General features: G+C 34.4%; 1 protein-coding gene across 6 annotated transcripts in view; it reads left to right on the top strand.

Annotated features, from left to right (window-relative positions):
- SOX5 (SRY-box transcription factor 5) overlaps nt 1-15,168 on the top strand; it is a 930,694-nt gene that overhangs the window by 543,344 nt on the left and 372,182 nt on the right. For 2 of the 6 annotated variants that reach the window (XM_045829751.1, XM_045829756.1), the window contains exon 1: nt 11,772-11,893. The exons of 3 other annotated variants lie outside the window; for them this stretch is intronic. In XM_045829751.1, coding sequence (XP_045685707.1) covers nt 11,856-11,893 — 38 coding nt within the window. In that variant the 5' untranslated portion in view covers nt 11,772-11,855. Of the gene's footprint in view, nt 1-10,546; nt 10,610-11,771; nt 11,894-15,168 lie in introns of those variants that run through there. One more of the 6 variants, XM_045829755.1, reaches the window with a different exon arrangement.

A 15,168-nucleotide genomic window follows, 5' to 3' on the forward strand; every position in this document is an offset into this window, starting at 1 on the left:
AGCGTGCATGCTTCCATGTGGTGTGTGTGGGCATGTGCGTATGTGCCACAGGGGTGGGGGATGTCTATAGAATTTATGATTTCATTTACCAGAGATGGACTCTGTTCTCTTGGTATTATAAGAGCATCTCTCGCCAGGGACTGCCTAATTCCTCAGATCTGTGACTTTTAAATAGGCCTCTTTAAAAAAAAGTCATTATGTTATTTATCCTTTCTTGAAGATTTTAACTTTGTTAGTTTAGTATATTACCTTGTAAATGAGCCTTTCATACTTATACATAAAATTTACTTCTTCTATGATATTTTTACATAATTAAGTGAAATATTTCCATCCCTAACTTGGAAACCTCTACTTATATGTTCTGCCATTATGTCATATTCAATGTAACATCACTTTTCCCACAAGCAATGCCAACTTCCAAACTTCTGTTAATATTACTACTGTTGTCCATGAACTTTAACACTTCAGGACATGTTGTTTCTTATACTTCAGTCCTTGTCCAGGGAAAGCTTTCTTGAGGAAGTATTATTTAAACCTAGATGTAAAGGTGATGATGTGAGTGGGGAGCATGTCCTGGTCTTAGGAAACAGATTGTGCTTGAAAACACTAAGATAAATGATTGTGTTGGTTAACCCTTTATAATAATATTGATAATAATAATGATCATCATATATATATGTATATTTGTGTGTACTCATATATATACACATATGTACCAATACACAGAAACACAGGGTTCTGAGTCTCTGGATTTTTTTTCTTTACTTAGAGAATGCCATGGGTATTATAGAACTTGAAATTGTTGGTCTAGCAAAGGTGTCCAACCTTTTGGTGTCTCTGGGCCACACTGGAAAAAGAGTTGTCTTGGGCCACACATTAAGTACATCATGACACGTAATCACACACACACACGCACAAACTCATAATGTTTAAAGTAAATATATTATTTTGTGTTGGGTTGCATTCACAGTCATGTGGGGCTGCATGCAGCCTACAGGCTGCAGGTTGGACACCCCTGGACAAAAATGAACAAATCAAAACCATCTATTTTTATAAAGCTTAGAGCCAAGTTGTAGGAACTTATGTTCTACCTGTATTATGGAAATCCCAAGAAAGTTAACAGGTGAGAGATGAAATAGGATTTTTATAAGGTCTGATGCTTCAACAGACCTTAAAGGATAAGTAGAAATTAGCATGCCAAGTAGTGGTAAGGGAGTTTGGAAGATATTCCAGGAAGAATATACAGTTCACACAAAATCATTAAAGGAAGAAACAACAGGCTGTTTGCCCTCAACTAGACCTGTCTGGTGGAGCAGGAGCATGAAGTTCATGGCATGTTGGGAGAGAGAAGGCTGGGTAAGGAGGCGATGGCAGAGTGATTCAAATATTTGATTTATAATGAGGCTGTCGCCTTTCAAACTTGAATTATACACAAGCTTCTTTTAAAGAAAAAAAGAAAGAAAAAAATTACATACTCCAAAAATATATTCACTGCAGTCTTTGAATTTTTTAAAGGAATATTTATTCCAGAAAAGAAAATTATGTCTATGAAAGTATCTTTAAATTGAGGATTATTGTTAAAAATGGGAATTTTTTTTTCTGAACAGGTAAAATACTTTTTTTGACAGCCCATAATATGTAATATTAAGCCAGCATTAAAATTATAATTACATGGTAAAATTATTATAAAACATTGAGTAAAAAGCTAGATTCAGAAATATATATGTAACTTGATTTGTACCAGAATATATGTAATATATCCCAGAGATTCTTTTTTTAAAAATACTTTTTAATAATAAAAAATTACACATTAATTATAGGCCTCCAAAAATATGTGTTGGGTCTGCTTATCTGAATTTGGGAAATGTTGTATATAGTTGATGGGTAATAATTGGAGAGATTTTAGTTTAATTAGATGTGTTTTTGAGTAATTTAATCTACAGTATATTGTGTATACTATGTAAGTATAGTATTTTTTAAAAAAACATTGGACTCACATGGGAAATTTGCATCCTGTTTCTTCTCATTGGAGGACCGAGGCGATGGGACAGGCTCTGTCTAGGATACGTTATTGCACAGTGGAAGGCAGAAACAAGATAAGGTGGCTGAGCTAAATCAAACATTAGTTATATGACTAAGATAAAGTCCATGGAATAGGAAATAAACTGTATCATCAGGGCAGTATAGCCAGGGAGATAAGGAATTATTTATGAATAAATAGTACAATTTAATATAAAATGTTAATCCAAGTTTTGATTTTTTGCCAAACTGATAGGTTGAAAAATGGTTATCACATTGTAGTTGCCAATTGCATTTCACTAAAGGGTGCTGAGCATTTTTCCGTTGTTCAAGAATCATTCTTGTTTTCTTTGAACAACTTGTTTTTCTCTTTTATGCTTAGATTATATTTTTTCTTATTGATTTCAGAGAGCTCTTTATATATCATGGAGACATATATTTTTTACAACTTGTCTCATGTCTTTTGATTTGTTTACAGCACCTTTTGTCCTCTAGAATTTTTGGTGTTTATATGATTGGATTTATTAAGAGTAAATGGGTCACAAATGAGAAAGGACATAGATGTACACATATTTTTAAAGATGTTCTTAGGATGCCGTCATATCTTACAAATACTTGTCATAGTTTAGTCTATGCCTTGACTTGAAGCAAAATTTAAAAATAAATGTTTCTAATTATAGACCCAGAATTTGTTTAGAGTTAATTAATATTTAGGGATTTTTAAATATTAATATATCATTTGACACCATTAATATTTGTAAATTAGCACTAATTTATCTTTTTCCATTTTATGAAAGTATGAAGTATACACAATAAAATCTTAATATATCAATGGTTTATAGTACAAGTTTAGATTAAGGTTTCTAAATGTGTTTGTGGAGTAATTGAATGAATGCATTCTTTTGGTAAAGTCTGTTTTCTTACTTTTTTTTTATCCTGTGGCTAGTTGTAATGAATTGATCTCTATATTATGGCAGTAAGTAATTTTTTAACAATAACATGAAAAAAAAGATGTTATTTGGCAGGAGTTCTACAGAGTCTTCACAAAATTCATTTTAAAAACTAGATTTTCTTGAATACAATTTGCCTGTCAGGATTTCTAACATTTCAACTTTTTAGTCTGTCTTTGAGTTTCTCATTTGTGTTTTGAAATTCTGGATAACAGCAGACTTTGCATTTATTTCTCCCGACACGCCAGTCACTGTCATCACACACATGTGACATGTTCAATATAGTAATGAACTGCTTGTAATTCTCTTATGAATTAGGTAATGCTAATAAATGTCATTGTAGTTAGAGAAAACGAGAGTTGCAACTTGAAAATTCAAGCCCATGAATTTTTCAGATTTACAAATAGATTTATCAGTCAAAATTAGTTCTTTTGAAAACATGGCCTTTTTTGTGACCACATTCTCCTGATCATTTCTGTTTAATAGACCTTAGCTGAATTAACTTTAATTAATAAAAGTTTATTTTCCTTATCATCTTACATGTGTGTGAATGTAGTTATGACATACTTTAATGGGTTAAAAATTATAAGGACAAGTCTTAAACGTTTTAAAAAGCCTATGTGACTGGTTTAAAAGTGAAAAGGGTAAGAAATTTTACTTTGCAAATTATAAATTGACTCATCAAAGAAGCATTTATTGAGTCAGAATTTGAGAGTGAAAAGGGACCTTAAAACTCATCTTTCCTGAGATGTTAGACTTAGGCAAGACCACATGACTAGTTAGGAATGAAGACAGGCTCTCTTTAGAGCAGGGTCCCCAACCTTTTTGGCACCAGGGACTGGTTTTCCCACAGACAAGGAGGAGGGGACAGGAGGCGGGGCTGAGCCTAGCCTCACTTCCTTGCTGCCCCTCACCTGCCACTCACCTCCTGCTGTGGACCAGGTGAGGGGCTGGGAGGCCAGAGACTGTAGCCAGAGCTTAGAGGAGCTTCCCTCCAAGCACGGTTCCTAACAGGCCATAGGCCTGTACTGGTCCTCAGCGTTTTAAAAAGCCTATGTAACTGGTTGGAGGGTGGGGACTCCTAGTTTAGAGCACAGGCCTCCTAACTTCCTTAGCCATAATTCTTTCTGTGCTATTCTAGATAGAAAGAAGTACACTGAACATTGTCAAGGGACAACATTTTCATTTACTATGAATAAGATTTATTGGTCACTTAGTAAGCTATCACAGGAGAACATAGAGAATAGACAAGTATAATCAACTTAAAAATGAAGCTAAGTGTATACATGGTTTCATACTTCACCCAGTTTTAGCTCTTATTTCTGTTCTAATTAATTAGTATCAAGAAATACATATATCTACAGTGGGAAAAGTTTTCTGAAAGATACGTACTAAAATATTTTGCAGAAATAACATAATAAGTAAGAATCCAAGCCATGTTTTAGCAAGGTCATGGTTCTACTACTCACTGTGCTGTTGTTTCATTTACAATAAAATGTCAGCATAGTATGCTCCGTGGATTCATTTCCAGGTTGAGAAATTACTGTTTGGTAGCCAAAAACACTTTTTTTTTTCCAGATGTATTTTTTTAATTACTATTTTTATTTTAAAAAATTTTTTGCATTTTTTTCTATTACCATTTACTGACCTTATACCCTCCTCCCCCCGACAACCACCACACTGTTGCCCATGTTCATGATTCTTTTCCTTTTTGCTCAATCCCTCCATCCCCTGATCTTCTCCCCCTTAGCTGTCATCTTGCTCTCTATCTATGAGTCTGTCTCTATTTTCCTTGTTAGTTCATTTTGTTCATTAGATTCCACTTATGAGTGAAATCATATGGTATTTGTCTTTCTGACAGACTTATTTCACTTAGCATAATGTTCTCCAGGTCCATTCATACTGTTACAAAGGGTAAAATATTCTTTTTCACAACCAAGTAGTATTCCATTGTGTACATATCCCATAGCTGTTTTATTCACTCATTTACTGGGGGCCCCTTGGGCTGCTTCCATACTTTGGTGATTGTAAATAATGCTTCAGTAAACATAGGGATGCTTATGTTCTTTCAAATAGTGTTTTGGTTTCCTTCAGATGTATTTCCAGAAGGGGGATCACTGGGTCAAAAGGCAGATCTGTTTTTAATTTGTTGAGAAAACTCCACACTGCTTTCCACAGTGGTTTCTGCATTTCCTCCAAAAGTGCAAAAGGGTCCCCATTCTCCCCATCCTCACCAGCACCTGTTGTTTGTCGATTTATTGATGATAGCTATTCTGACAGGTGTGAGATGTTATCTCGTGGTTTTAATTTGTATTTCTCTGATGATTAGTGACACGGAGCATCTTTTCATGTGTCTATTGGCCATCTGTATGTCCTCCTTAGAGAAAAAAAAGAAAAAAAATAAACAAATGGTACTGCATCAAACTACCAAGTTTTTGCACAGCAAAGAAAAACATCAACAAAATAATAAAGTAACCCACAGAATGGGAGAACATATTTGATGATCCATCTGATAAGGGGTTAATATCCAAAATTTGTAAAGACTTACAAAACTCAATGCCAAAAAACCCAACAACCTAATTTTAAAATGGGCCAAGGGCTGAATAGTCAAGCACACTTTTTAAAGATATGATCCCATTTGAATGGCTTCTCTTCTCGTAGGTTACATGGATATTTTACTCACTAGATATCTTGTGAGATTTACCACCTGAGTGATTGGTTCATGACTTTCTCATCCCCATGAGCTGACAGCGAATAAACATCACTACTTATCACAAGGGGAGATGATTGTGTAATGAGTAAAAATAATAAAAGTATAAGTGCAGTTGGTCTTATGTTCCTAATAGACATTTGCCTGAAATGATTCTTTTCTGTAAGATAGATATTCCAATGCAAAGTAGTAACATGGGGACTAGAAAACAGGTATTTTACCTCAGATTCCAAAAATGTAATTATAATAAAGAAGGGGATGTTTAAAAATTATTTTAATGGAGACCCAAATTATATTATTTCTGTTAAGTTTTGTGTTTGTGATCACCAAAAATGTGATGAATACTTTCTTAAATTTTTCAATACAGTATAAAAATCAACTTTTGTATGAAGTTATTTGTCAGGATAGGGCAATCAACCTAACTTTGTCCAAAGTTTGGTCATTCACTTAGCATGAAAGCATAATTATTAAGCCCATTCCTTGTACTAGATATTTTATTGCTATTAAGCTATTTTTGAAATAAATTAGCATTCAGTGCCTTTGGAGGGAAGATTTCACATCTTTGGTTTCCCCATTTGCACTTAGTAGTTTTGGGACCTCAGACAAATCAATTAACTTCTTTTTATAAGCCTCAGTTTCCTCATTTTTACTTGGGATAATACATCTACATAACTCTTATTGTAGTTTGGAATATTAAATGAGGTCATTTTATTTTATGTGCATCACAGTAACTGGTAGAAAGTCCTAAAAAATAAAATCGATTATTTTTTAATTTCTTCAAATCATTCTGAAGGTAATAAAGAGTAAGATATCAATCAGTGGGAGGTATTATTGGGAATGACATCATCTCTTTCAGAAAATTATGAGACCAGAGTCTCTAAAGTGAACATGTTTTTAATTTATTCTTGAACAGCACTAGTTGGTCAAAAATGTGATTTGAGGACAATTCATATTTATATTCTAATTAACTAACTAGCAAGGTAACTAACTAACTGACAATACCCAAAGTAAGCTTATATGCCAATTCTCTGGCATAAATGTGTAGAGAATTGAAGTTTAAGTATTTATAAAAGAAAATAGGTGTCAGAGAGGAGGGCAGAGGAAGGGACTGGATGAAAGAAGGTTAAAGCCAGAGAGAAGTGGGTGGGGGCTTGGTGGAGGTAGGCCAAGTTGGGGTAGGGGAGTGGAGACACATGTAATAGTGTCAACAATAAAAATAAAGTTAAATATAAATAAAAAAATTAAAAAGATAGGCTATTGACTTTCAATTACAAGTCTAAAAGTTTTAGGCTACACATATTAGGTCAATGGTCTCTTTTTTATTTTTAAGTGGAAGGTTCTTTTTTAATGTTTTTGTGACAAAGTAAGGAGAATAAAACAGTGAGGAGGAAAAAAATAGATGAACATTTTCTTAATGCCTCTGTGTCAGGTTAATTCAATACAATTTCGTACCGCCTGACACTGATTTGTTTTAAACTCATTGTAACTGTAACACTGAAAGTTTCATTTCTCAAAAAAAGCCTTTCAAATTCCATAAAGTGAAAAAACTAAAGATTGATGGTAGGAACATATATCAAATATTAAAGTATAATCTGTATCTGTGACCACATATTTCCATTTCAGTTATTAAAATAGAAAATATTTACAATTCTCTTAAAACATGGGAACAGAAATACTTCCTTTTAAATGAGAAAGATATTAGAAATACTTGCTTGGAACAATACCTGTAAGAGGTGAAATTTGGAAATAACTTGTTTATGATCTTAAAAGTTCCCATATTCTCTTTGAGAATTTTCCAGCAGCATTCAGTACCATATCTTACATTTCCTTAGCCTGTGTGAACCTCCTGTTTATATTTGCAATGGAAACAACATGAGCTCAAAAGCACACTTTTCCAGGTTCATTCCATTTTCCATAATACTAATGCAGCAGTGTCACAGAGACTCATTAAATGAAAAGTAATTTTTAATAGGTTTATGTTGTAATTTGTGTTCTGGTCTTCTCAGAAGATGTATTTATATTTTTATATTTGCATTTGTAGATCATTTTCATATTTCCCACTAATTTAATTATTATTCAATTAAGTTATCATCATTGTTTTTTGATTATTTGCTTATTTATTTTGGTTGTAACTTTTCTTAACATATTTGCTTTAGAGGGTTTGGGCATGAAACAATTTGGATTTGGATCATATATATTAGATTTGTTACAAATTTTTCTTGGATTCTTTTTTTAAAATCTTAGTACTTAACATATTGGTAAGCATTAAATAGATGTTCAGTGAATGCTGAAGTGTATCTTAATCTACACATATTATGAAACTTACTAGAGATCTACTTATAATAGTATAGCAAAATCATATTCAAATGTTAATTCCTATGTAGAGAATACCAAGTACATAACCAATTGATTATGTTAAAAATTTTAGGTAATGGATAAAGAATATGATTTTATTTAACACCTATTATATGGTAGTCATTAACATGTTTAATATTTAACATTTTAACATTTAATGTAAAATGAAAAGTTTATAATAGCAATTTAACATTCATCATTGGATCAATTAGATCCATCCCATCCTTTAATGAAATTGCCAATGATAAGATTTGATGAGAACATTTTGGAACTGCCTTCTCTTTGGCTGACATTCTAAATCTTATAGAAATTCTAATTTGTAATATAGAATTCAAATGAAAGAAAACTTTTATGGCCGAGAGAGCTACATTTAACAATATTTATTCCATTCAACCATCAAATACAGTACTAACTTCATGCCGATGAGATTATGTCAAATTTAATTTCATTAGCAATTATTTGAAAGCCTTTTATGTCACTTAAAAAGTGAGTACCTTCTTGGGATTTTCATTCAGCTCTAAATTCTGGAGTGTTATTTTATTCTGTGTTATATTGTCACAAGCAAAATAAAATCTGGCTTCAAGTAACGAATGGACCAACTAGTTGTATGACTTTAAGTTCCTTTTGCCCACGTTTAAACACTGGGAAATTTAGGGGTACACATAACCCCTTTTTTCTGTGCTGTGTATGATCCATGAGCTAAGCTACGTGAACAAAATTCCTTATTAGCTTGAGAGTTCTACTACTTCAAAGTACCATTATTAAAATGATCATTATTATATTTGGCAAATTTTCTGTCTAGTTCCTACTTTATTTCAAGTTGTTCAGCAGGGATGATTGTGCAAGAAATAATTTGGTTTTGAATGGCTACAGTAATGTTTATATGTTGAGGTCTTAACCTGACTTCCAAACCATTTACTATTTTCCTGTATATGCTTTGTGTTTATTTGGCATATGTGTACTTCCACATACATATATTAAGTATCTATAAAAACAGAACCAAAGACAAGGAAGATTCTAATATGAGCATCTTTTTACTATATTATAGTTGGCCTCAAACACTCATACGCTCTTTCCTACCTGCTCCGCTGACCTTCTGGATTAGAGTTTCAGAGAAACAACCAGAGGTACTAGCTGTAGCAAGACAGCAGCTGGGACCATACGGATCTCAGCATCCTGCCTTATGGCCATTATCTTTGTTTCTATCTTTATGCTGCCACTATGTCTCCTTGTGCTCTCCCTGCATCCTCTCCTCACTGCCTCCTCCTTTTCCTGACTCCAGCTCCCATTGCCCCTGTAACTTACCTCCCTCCTTCTTCATTTTTCTCTATTTATATAAGAGGAAACAAGATTCTCTAATTAGAAAATTTTGTTACAAAAACTATTTTTAAAGGACATGTAATAGCCATGCAGCTAACCATTCCCTAATTCCTATAAACAATAGAAAACATGTATTTTTTGTATACTTTATTAATTAAAGTATATCAGATTGTAGGTCTCAAAAAGGCTGGAAAAAAAACAGATATTTAAAAGAAATACAATAATTTTCTCAGTTTTCTATGTAGGAGTGGGTTGTTGCTGTAATAAAAAATAATTTGAGGCTAACAACAAGAAAGAATAGTGAGTAATATCCTTCCCCCTTCCCCAACTGCTGAAAATGAAAATCATGTCAGCATCAAGTCATTTTTGCCACATCCCTTCTTAACAGCTTTTTCAGGGTGGGTCATAATTCTGTGTTTTGTTAGTGTCTTAACTCCATAGTGACATGCTTAAATCTTATTCCACATTGATTTTGTAGTAGACATACATTTATTTTTAGGATACCCAGTGAATGATGGGCTCTCATTATTAAGTTATTATCAACTTTGTCAAAAAAATTTATAAGCTTTGATAGAAGAATAAATTTATTAGTATTAGAAGGTTAATCATTGATCTTGATATTTGGAATATGTGTATGGTGCCACATTGTGTATGTCTAAGAAAGTAAACTTACTGTCTGCCTGTCGCCAGGGAAAAAAAGTGGGACCTAATCAAACTGCTGTGGGGTCAACCCTTGTGGTTTTAAAGGCCCTTAATGTTGTCCAGCTGCAAAATAAAAGGAATTGGGAGGGGAAGTTGGAAGGAGTGGAGGGGGTTGGGGGGGAATGTGTGGAAAAGAACAGGGAGTCTGGCTTTTATTTTTTTTTAAAGTGAGTTCAGTGCCAGCCTGGACATTGGCTGTGCAGACTATTGAGCCATTGTCTGCTCCATTTCCAGAATAGCCCCCAGTTAATCACTTCGGCTTTGAAGGGAATTTCCTCGTGGAATTCTCCACAGAAAATCTAATCAACTGACCTGCCCTCTCAACAATGGAAGGCTTTTTTTTCTCTCTTTCCCTTATTGGGGCGGGCTCTGTAATGTAGCCTTTTGTGCAGAATGAACCCTCCCAGTAGGAGTGGAGAGCGTGTGTGACTGAGTGTGTGTGTGTGTGTGTGTGTGAAGAATGCACACTATCTCGTGTTGGTGAGTGTGTGCTCACTCCCTGACCAGATGCTGCAGTGCACGGGGCAGCCACCATCTCTGCATGCGTGTCTGTGTAAGTGTCTCTGTGTGCATGTGCCTCTGTCATTTCATGTCAAAGGTACATTACCTGATTACCTTCCTCGCCTGCCAGATTTTTATCTAGATAATTGGAACTGCTATGGAGGCTGTGCCTTGCCAGCCAGCTTAGGATCTGTAAAGCCATAGTTTGTCCACCTTGTTATCTGTGGCTGCTTGGGCAGAGGAAATTAAAGAGACCCACAGCCAGGGGAGCGCTTCCTACCCCTGACCTCCTCAGCGATCCGGAGCAGGACAGTTTCCGAGCCCCATCTTTTCGTTTTCATTTTTGGGTGTTTGCCTTGTGCTTCTTGTCCCCTCGTGGGTGTGTGTGTTTGTATGTGTGTATTATTTTGGCATGTGGATACCTATTCCCCTCCACATCGCACGTCGTGTTTTATGGAGTTTGGAGCTCAGGAAACTTTGGTTGGGTTGCCAGGACGTTCGCACCACTTTGTGGAAAGCAGGAGCTAACAGTGAGACCGACAGAGTGAGTGACAAGTTGTTTACAGGTTTCCTTGAAGGGGCCTCTGCTATATTTCAATCTGTCAAAGTTGCTTTTCTTCCCTCAGAACAATGCCTGATTGTTGTGTGTGAGTGTGTGTGTGTATGTGTGTGTGCGTTTCCGTGTGTGCTCTAGAGAGCCTAGGAAGGGGTGAAAAGGAATAACAATTCTTTGTGTAAAATGCGATTACTATCATTTCTTTGCTTAATAAGTTAATAATGCAGTTTAATCAATTCTGCTAGTATACAGGTTTCTCTTTTAATCAGCAGCAAATGCATTTAAAAAAATCTACTGGTGTGTGTATATAGGGGGGAGATGAGAGAGAGGACTTATGTTATTTAGAGGAGAGTATGGGAGATGTGTTACATGAGTTGACTCCTCACATTCAGTGATGTCTGGAAGAGGGAATTCAAAGGAAAGGACAGGCATCCTGAGGTTGTCTAGTGCTCTGCAGCCTGAGCGAGCGTGCGGCTCCGTGCAGGGGGAGCAGCCAGACCCCGCGCTGGAAGTGCGCTACCCCTTTAAGAGACTGGTCAAGGAGTCCTAGAGAAGGGAGGGGGGCGAGGGGGGAGAGAGAGAGATTGAGAGAGAGAGAGAGAGAGAGAGAGAGAGAGAGAGAGAGAGAGAGAGAGAGAGAGAGAAAATCAATTGGTTCAGAAGGTTTGGACTCACTTGACAGGTTCAGTTGGAGACGATCATAGGTGGCTGCTGTGACAAAGGGAAATTGTGCTTTTCCAGCATGCTTACTGACCCTGATTTACCTCAGGAGTTTGAAAGGTGAGTACAGTTTTTACCCCTAATATATTGAAGTACAACTCTCCCCTTTTACAGTCGGCTCTGAATCAGTTGGAAGATGCTCCCCTGTTTGTTAGAAAAGCCTTTAGCCAGGGTTTCTGCAATCTTCTTAGCTGATTTTTGTGGTGATTGCCCGGACCCAATTGAACTGATTTGTAAAGTCTCCGAGATTTCAATGTTTTTAGGTTGTGTCCTATAACAGGAAATTAAATGAACATTAAGCATCTCTCTCTCCCCTCACTCGCAGCTTTTCTCTTCCTCATTCACTCTCTTACTTTCTTCCTTCATTGATATTTTCCTTCCCTTCTACACCTTTTAAAATGCTTTTGTGCAGAGTGTTAACCATTTTCAACATCTCTGTCTGGCAATTCCTGGGGTGACAGAAGATTTTAGTGGTGGTTAAACGGACGGAGGCTGTAAGTTCCTATTTGATCCTTCCGTAAAACTTTGGAAGCTACTCAGTAAAGCACATGACCTTTTGTTGATATAAGAGAGCAGATTCTTTTAAAAGAATATTTAACATCACAACACTCTATTAGTAGATTACTTTTGAAATGTCAAAAAAGGGGGAAATAGTGATGATGTCTTTCTAAGTTTGCGCGGCCACTTTTCGCACTAGCTGTCTTAAAGTAAATTGTGATTTACTCCATGTTCTCCTTTTGCTATGATGGGAATAAGTGTATTTGTAATAAAGTAGTTCCTATTTGGAGAAATATGTGCAACATCCTTTCATTTGATGTTATTGCAAGTAAAGCAGAGCTTTGAAAGAATTTTAGCCCTCTTAGTGTTCCTGTAAGTACACATTGCAATTTTTAAATTTGAGTTCTTATCCCAGCATAAGTTCATTTTTAGAACTATAAATAGAATTTTGTTTGCCATTAAAAAGAATTCAAACTTTGTATTCTGTATGGTGAATTTAAAAAAATAGCTAAAAAAAGCCAGGATGCATGATACCCTGGCTTTTTTTTTTCAATTTCATGAAAGCTACCTTCTGTATAAACATTTGTTGTATCTGACTATGCAATGCAAGCTAGGTGCTAGACCAGCTGGTTAAAAATATGCTAAGTCAAGCTGTTCATCGCTCAAACAACTGAATTTGATATGAAAAGATGAAAAAAGAAAGGACAAAGATTAAAACATTCTAGAATAAAGCAATAGAAGAGAAGGATATGGGGAATAAAATAATACTTGAATATGACCAAATATTAGAGAAGCCATTATCAGATCAGGGAAGAAAGTAAAATAGCTAACATATATACTTTAATACTGTCTTCTTTCTTTCATTTCCTCTTCATCTTTTTTTTTTAATTAAGGTGAATCCTCACTAGATAATTCCAGTGAATGATTGAGCTTTCTTAATAGTTTGAATTTATCTCTTTAAAGTTCTATATATTAACTCTTTAAAAAGGTTTTGTTTGCAAATACAGCTGATTGCATATGTACATGTTGAAGTTATTAATATTGGAACATACCATTGCTTAATGTAGCAGTTTGTTAATATACCACAGTAAGTTTTCCAGCATGTGCGCGGAGTAGCACTTAAATAACAGTATTCTTCAACTCTATACTTTTTGGAAATAAAACTCTGAGTCTGATTCTTAAGCGTGTTAACTGACTGTTCTTATAAAAAGGTAGTTACACATTAACAGGCTGTAGCCTATTTCTCTATATAGGCAAGCTTCCCTACTGTGAACTTTATTTGTATTTTTTTCAGTTATCTCTTTTTAAACTAAACTTTTCCCTTTCCTATTCTGATGGTCAAATCTCTTAATGATTTTTTTCCTCCTAGTGAGATTTTCTTTTTTTCCTTTTTCTTTTCTTTTATTATATTATTTTTTTTGTCACCCAGAGGCATGCTTTTCTAACTGGCTAATTAAATAAGCAAGTGATAATCAATAGAGTTGTTAGTATAGACAGCATATTTGTAAATATTAGCAGCTAAAATAATTTTGGGAACTGTCATATAATATAAAATTTCTTAATAATTTCCCCTGTGGTTATACTTGATAAAATATACAAAAATCTCTATAAATCATTACTAGTTTACATTCAGTTTGTATGGGTGAGTGTGTGTGTATATATATACAGTCATCCACATAGAGTATATATCTTGCAGTTTCAATATTGAATATTTATATTGTCCAAAGGAGGTATATATTCTATAAGTACACATCACAGTCCGTTATTTTTCCCTTTTCAAATATTTGCAGCCTTCTTTGAATAAGTAGGTCATTTCAATCAAATGCTAATTTTTATTCTATTTATTCACCTGCTATAGATGAGTTGTTCACTCAAACTTAGTCAGAAATCTGAAAAGAAGACTTCAAAATTTCTTTTTGAAATAGAGAACTTTGCTCTAGAGGATATAAACAAGTTGCTAGGGGTTGATGTATTTTGGAAGTTTGATGTGATCTTTTTTCTAATTTCATTGGTAGAGTTGTGTTCATCTTTTATTATTCAGTGCAACCTGTAGACTAGTTGGAACTTTAAGGAATATTCAAAACTTAAATATCAAGATCAAAATTTGGATTTAGATTTGTTATGTGTGTGTTTGTAGCCCTAGAAATGTGCATGGTCAGTGCTGTCAGTCTAATAAGCAGTTAAGTAATTCAGCTCTAGTAACAGTTTCATTGTCTGTTAAAAACATTCAGGAGGTAGAGCAAATTAAACAGTGATTCTGCAAAGTAAAGGAATCAAAATATTTTGTTTTTATTTTCAAGCATTATTGTCATAACTGGTTATGACTAATGAAAAACACAATTCTCAGGTGGGATGTGAACAGGCGAAGTATGTTCTAAGGAATTGTTTGTAAGCAAAGTCTTTTAGGTCATACAGTTTAGAGGAGACACAATTGACAACATGGTCTAAATGTTAGTAATAGCGTCATTAGAATGAATGCATGAACTCTCCTAACAAATTTAAAAAAAAAGACAGTGAAATTATGTATTTATTTGAAAATAAATAATAAAACACTGTGAGTTAAGATTTGTCCTTTAAGAATTCCATCTATTTATTCATATTTCTAAAATGAAAATATTTAAAATCTGCCTTAAATAATCAATATTTGTTCCTGATGAATTAAAAAAGTAATTTTGGTACTGTCAGTATTCTGTTCATTTCTTTTATATTTATTCCATTCGATAATGTTGATAGTGTTATGACTAAGCTACTTGTCACTTTTTAATTGCTCCATGTTAGAGGCTTAAGTAAAAAGCAAGTAGAAGATGATTGCCTAAGAAAAAGTTTGATAATAAATA

The sequence above is a fragment of the Phyllostomus hastatus genome, unplaced genomic scaffold (assembly GCF_019186645.2).
Source record: "Phyllostomus hastatus isolate PE091 unplaced genomic scaffold, TTU_PhHast_1.1 phas_scaffold_93, whole genome shotgun sequence".
Classification (NCBI taxonomy): Eukaryota; Metazoa; Chordata; class Mammalia; order Chiroptera; family Phyllostomidae; genus Phyllostomus; species Phyllostomus hastatus.